Source organism: Cariama cristata, unplaced genomic scaffold (assembly GCF_000690535.1).
Source record: "Cariama cristata isolate BGI_N322 unplaced genomic scaffold, ASM69053v1 scaffold21095, whole genome shotgun sequence".
NCBI classification, from domain to species: domain Eukaryota; kingdom Metazoa; phylum Chordata; class Aves; order Cariamiformes; family Cariamidae; genus Cariama; species Cariama cristata.
Window position 1 is genome coordinate 4,485 of NW_009616077.1, and position 4,250 is coordinate 8,734.

The 4,250-nt window shown below is 57.7% G+C and overlaps 1 protein-coding gene across 1 annotated transcript in view; it reads left to right on the forward strand.

Moving 5' to 3' along the window:
* KCNH6 (potassium voltage-gated channel, subfamily H (eag-related), member 6) overlaps positions 1–4,250 on the forward strand; it is a 29,666-nt gene that overhangs the window by 4,476 nt on the left and 20,940 nt on the right. The window contains exon 2 of the mRNA XM_009700063.1: positions 4,085–4,240. Coding sequence (XP_009698365.1) covers positions 4,147–4,240 — 94 coding nt within the window. The 5' untranslated portion in view covers positions 4,085–4,146. The remainder of the gene's footprint in view (positions 1–4,084; positions 4,241–4,250) is intronic.

Sequence of the window (4,250 nt, forward strand, 5' to 3'; positions counted from 1 at the left end):
CCCATCCCCTCCCCGCACAGGGGGATGCAGACCTGGGTTCAGGGGCTCCCCAGCACCCATCGCTCCCCCCAGACCCCAAGGATGACCCATCTCCCACCGGCTCAGCCCCCACCTCCATCATTTTCCATCCCAGGATTTGCTTTAGGGCCTCCCAGCAATCTGCGCTTCCCTTTGAAGTTTCTACCCAGCCCTGATGCTGATTTATCCCTGGATGGGAGCAAGGCTTGGCTCTCCGGAGCATCTCCCTGGGCGTGCCAGCCAGCCCCGGAGCACGTCCCCATCCCCATCCCCGTCGCCGTCCCCTCCGTGCCCTTCCCAGCCCCTCTCCTCCGCTCCGTTATATAATACCACTATAGCTTTAGCCACTCTGCCATGAGACCCTGCAGATTAAATCTCCCGGCCGGGGGGAGGGAAGGACTCGGTAAGAGCTCCGAGGGCAGATTAATAGCTTGCTTTTTTAATATTTATAACAATACTGGTTTGTGTCCGGCTCTTGGAAACCCCCGTGTCCTGTTGATTAGTTTAATACTGATGATACCAACAAATGCATTAACCACTGGTGGCCGCGGAGGATAAGAGGGCTGGGGAGGGAGGGCCCCCGACGATGACATTTTTAATGTTATTAAGTGCTCGCTTTTATCAAGGTCAGAAGACAAGATGGGTCGGAAAGCGCAAACCTCCGAACGTTCGGCTTGAGGGAGGTGGGCTGGGTGCTGGGAAGATCCAACCCAGCCCCGGGTTTTAGGGAATGAGCTGTTTTTCCCCAGCCCATGCAAACCCATCGCATTGGGTGTGGGACCCTCCAAAACAGCATCCGTGTCGCATCCCTATGCTGAGCCCTTTCCGCAGCCCCCGGGGCTGGTTTTTGCCCCGGATGGGCACGCAGGCAGCCCCAGGGTGCCAACCACGGAGCGCAGGCAGGTTGCAAATGCCCCCAGGGCTCCTCCAAGAGATCATTTGGCGGCTGGATAAAATTAGATGGATGGAGACAGATTAGCTGAACAGCTGAAGGGAAGAGACGGGCAGATGGATGGGGACAGTCGATCGAGGAACGAGGATGGGAGCGCAGGGCTGGGGTCCCTCCCGGGGCTGGCACAGCCCACCAGTGCCACAGCAGGTCTGGGGTGCCCAGTTTTTGGGGGGAAGGATGGGGATGCTCAGCATTTGGCAGAGCCCAGGCTGACTCGCCGCAGGGAAACCGAATCAGAGCAGAGGGTGCCAGGAGTCTCCCAGCTACAACCTCTCCACAGAGCTGGGGGTACCCCAAATCACAGACACCCAGAGACCCCAAATCCTGGGGGACTGCCCTGGCTTAACAGAACCCACTGCTCCCACCCCCATCCCTGATGCTCCATCATCCCCTTGCCGCCGTCCGTGCTATGGGGCACGGGTCTGAGCCAGGCACCAAGCTCCTGGCACGCAGGGCTGTGCCCAGGGTGAGGGGGGGCAGGAACTTTTGGGGTGATTCCTCTGGTTTTGGAAGGTCCCACACCCAATTAACTTTTGGTCAGCCCTGAACTGGTCAGGCAGTTGGACTAGATGATGGTTGTAGGTCCCTTCCAACAGAAATAGTCTAGTCTATTTAATTTAAGAAGGGATCAGCATGGGGGCTCACAGCAGCATCGGCCAGGGCTGCTCAGGCTCAGCACCTCCCAGATTTGCAGGATCAAACCAGGCAGCAGCTGCCTCCCCAACCCAACCCCAGCCACCTCCCAGCTGCTCCTTATATCCCTCCAACTGGATGTAACTGGGCACAGTTTTCAGCTGTTCAGCATCAGCCATGGGATTAACCCTTTCCGTGCCACACAAGGCCTGCCAGGATCTGGCCCCCATGAGAACAGCTCGGAGGCCATCCCCTCCCACCGCCGCGGAGGAGCTTAAGAAGGAAGAGGGAAGCAGTGGAAGGGATGCAGGAGGGCAGAGCACATAAGCCAGGATCAGGCCATCTGGATCAGGATTCCTGGTCCGGGAGGGAAGCATGGAGCTGATGGCTGCCCATGCCAATGGACCCTGCTGGCTGCAGGTCCCTGGGAAGTTGGTGATGCTTCAAAATCACTTGCAGGGAAAAAAACCCTTCATTTTATAACACATCGAAGGAGAAAGCATCCGGTGGTGCCTGGCATCAAACGCACACACGTGCACACCCCCTGCACACCCCAGTACCAGCACCGGCACCAGCAGAGCTGCGGCATCCCAGGGATGGCACCGCATCATCCCGCCGGGCATGTGCCCCCTCAGCATCACGCAGGACACCTCACTCAGCATCACCTAAAGGACACTGCTTGCCTTTTAGATCCCTAAAAATCCTGACAAAGGGAGGGAAAAGGGCTCATTTCTTTCCGTCCCTGCTGGCTCCGCACACAGGTAGCCCGCAGCGTGCCCGTGTGTCCCTTCAGAACAGCTTTATCTGCTGAAAATCCCCCCCACCTCCTCCCCAGCTCACGCATTTAAGTGGATTTCCTCTCCCTGTGGTGAACAACAATGAAATAAAGAAAGAAAGAAATAATCCCAGCTGCCGGGCCCTTTAAATGGATTTCAACATATCCATTTCTTTCCCGTTCTTGTGCATGTGTGTGTGTGTTTGTGTATGTGCACATCCCTGACGTCACGGCAGATTTTGAAGTTGCCCGATGCCGGCCATCTGCTCCTGATTACGGGAGGCCCTGAGCTCCTTAAAATTATACGCAGAAAGGCCGACATCCCCCTCCCGGCCGGAGCTTGGCCATGGCGAGAGCGGGAGAGCACTGGATCGGGCCGGCAGCACATCCCTGCCGAATCCGCTAATCCCTGGTAATCAGAGCATGGGGAAAAGGCGATATCAGGGATCCGCATCCTGCAAAAACTGCCGTGGAAGGAGGTTGCTTTGCTCTGTACCGGCCGGGCAGTGGTACCTGGTTGCTCCATCATTTCGAGGAGGTTTGGGGTAGGAGCCCAGGGGGGCTTTGGGGGGGTTTGCCAAAAGGGCAGCAGCTGCAGCTCGGGGGGTCCCACTCCCACCGGTCCCAAAGCAACAGGAGACAGCTCAAGGAAGGGCCCCACAGTGCTTATACCTTTGGGTAGGGTTTTTGAAGGATTTGGGGGGAATAAAGCTGGCAAGGGAGGTGGGAATCCCCCCACTATGGGAAAGGCCCGCAGGTATTTTTGGGTGCCCCTAATTGCAAACTGGTGCCTGGCTGCCAGCACAAGCAGAGCCACAGCATCAAGCTGGCATCCAACAGGCAAATCCATGGGGCCTCACGCCCTGCGGTGGGGGTCCTCCCCACAGCCCCCTCGCTCCCAGGGCACTAAGCCAGTCCTTGTGCCCCCTCCGTGCCTCAGTTTCCCCATGGCAGGAGTGAGTTTTGGGTGCCCCTAATTGCAAACTGGTGCCTGGCTGCCAGCACAAGCAGAGCCACAGCATCAAGCTGGCATCCAACAGGCAAATCCATGGGGCCTCACGCCCTGCGGTGGGGGTCCTCCCCACAGCCCCCTCGCTCCCAGGGCACTAAGCCAGTCCTTGTGCCCCCTCCGTGCCTCAGTTTCCCCATGGCAGGAGTGAGACGAAGCTGTGCCTGATCACTGCGTGCCAGTGCCTTTAGGGGATGTCCTTGGGGACCATCGCACCAACCCCACCATATCCTGCTGCCCGGGGTTGGGACGGGGCACGTGGTCGGGCTCACCCCCATTGCCCACGTCCACGACACGGGACGGCTGAAGTCAGTCCCCAAAACCTGCCTGGCGCTTGCAGGGCAATTAGCTACAGTGTGATTACAAGCAGCATGCTTAATGAGGTTAAACCACTACCTGGGACTTTTTGAGTTCTTAATTACCACTCTTTAATTGCTACTCTCAAGTACATTAATATAAATGACTGTCTGGGACAAAAAAAAAGGCAAGATGCAATTTGGGTGAGCTGGGATGCTGCGGAGATATGGCCCTTTCCCAGATCGGCTTCCAAATCCTCCACCCCCCATCAGCAGGGATTACACCCATCAAACTGCTTAAAAAAATACTTTTCTGCCAAAAGTGTTTTGTGCTGGGAGGGGGGGTGGATGGGCAAAGCCCCCCCTCGCAGCCCTCCCCTGAGCCTGTCTCTGCTCGGCAGCCTCGTGTTTCCGCTGCCTGGTGGACGTGGTGCCGGTGAAGAACGAGGAGGGCGTCGTCATCATGTTCATCCTCAACTTCGAGGACCTGGCACAGCTCATCGCCAAAAGCGCCAGCCGGAGCCTGCACCAGCGCCTGTCGCAGAGCTGGCGCGGAGGTGGGTGTCA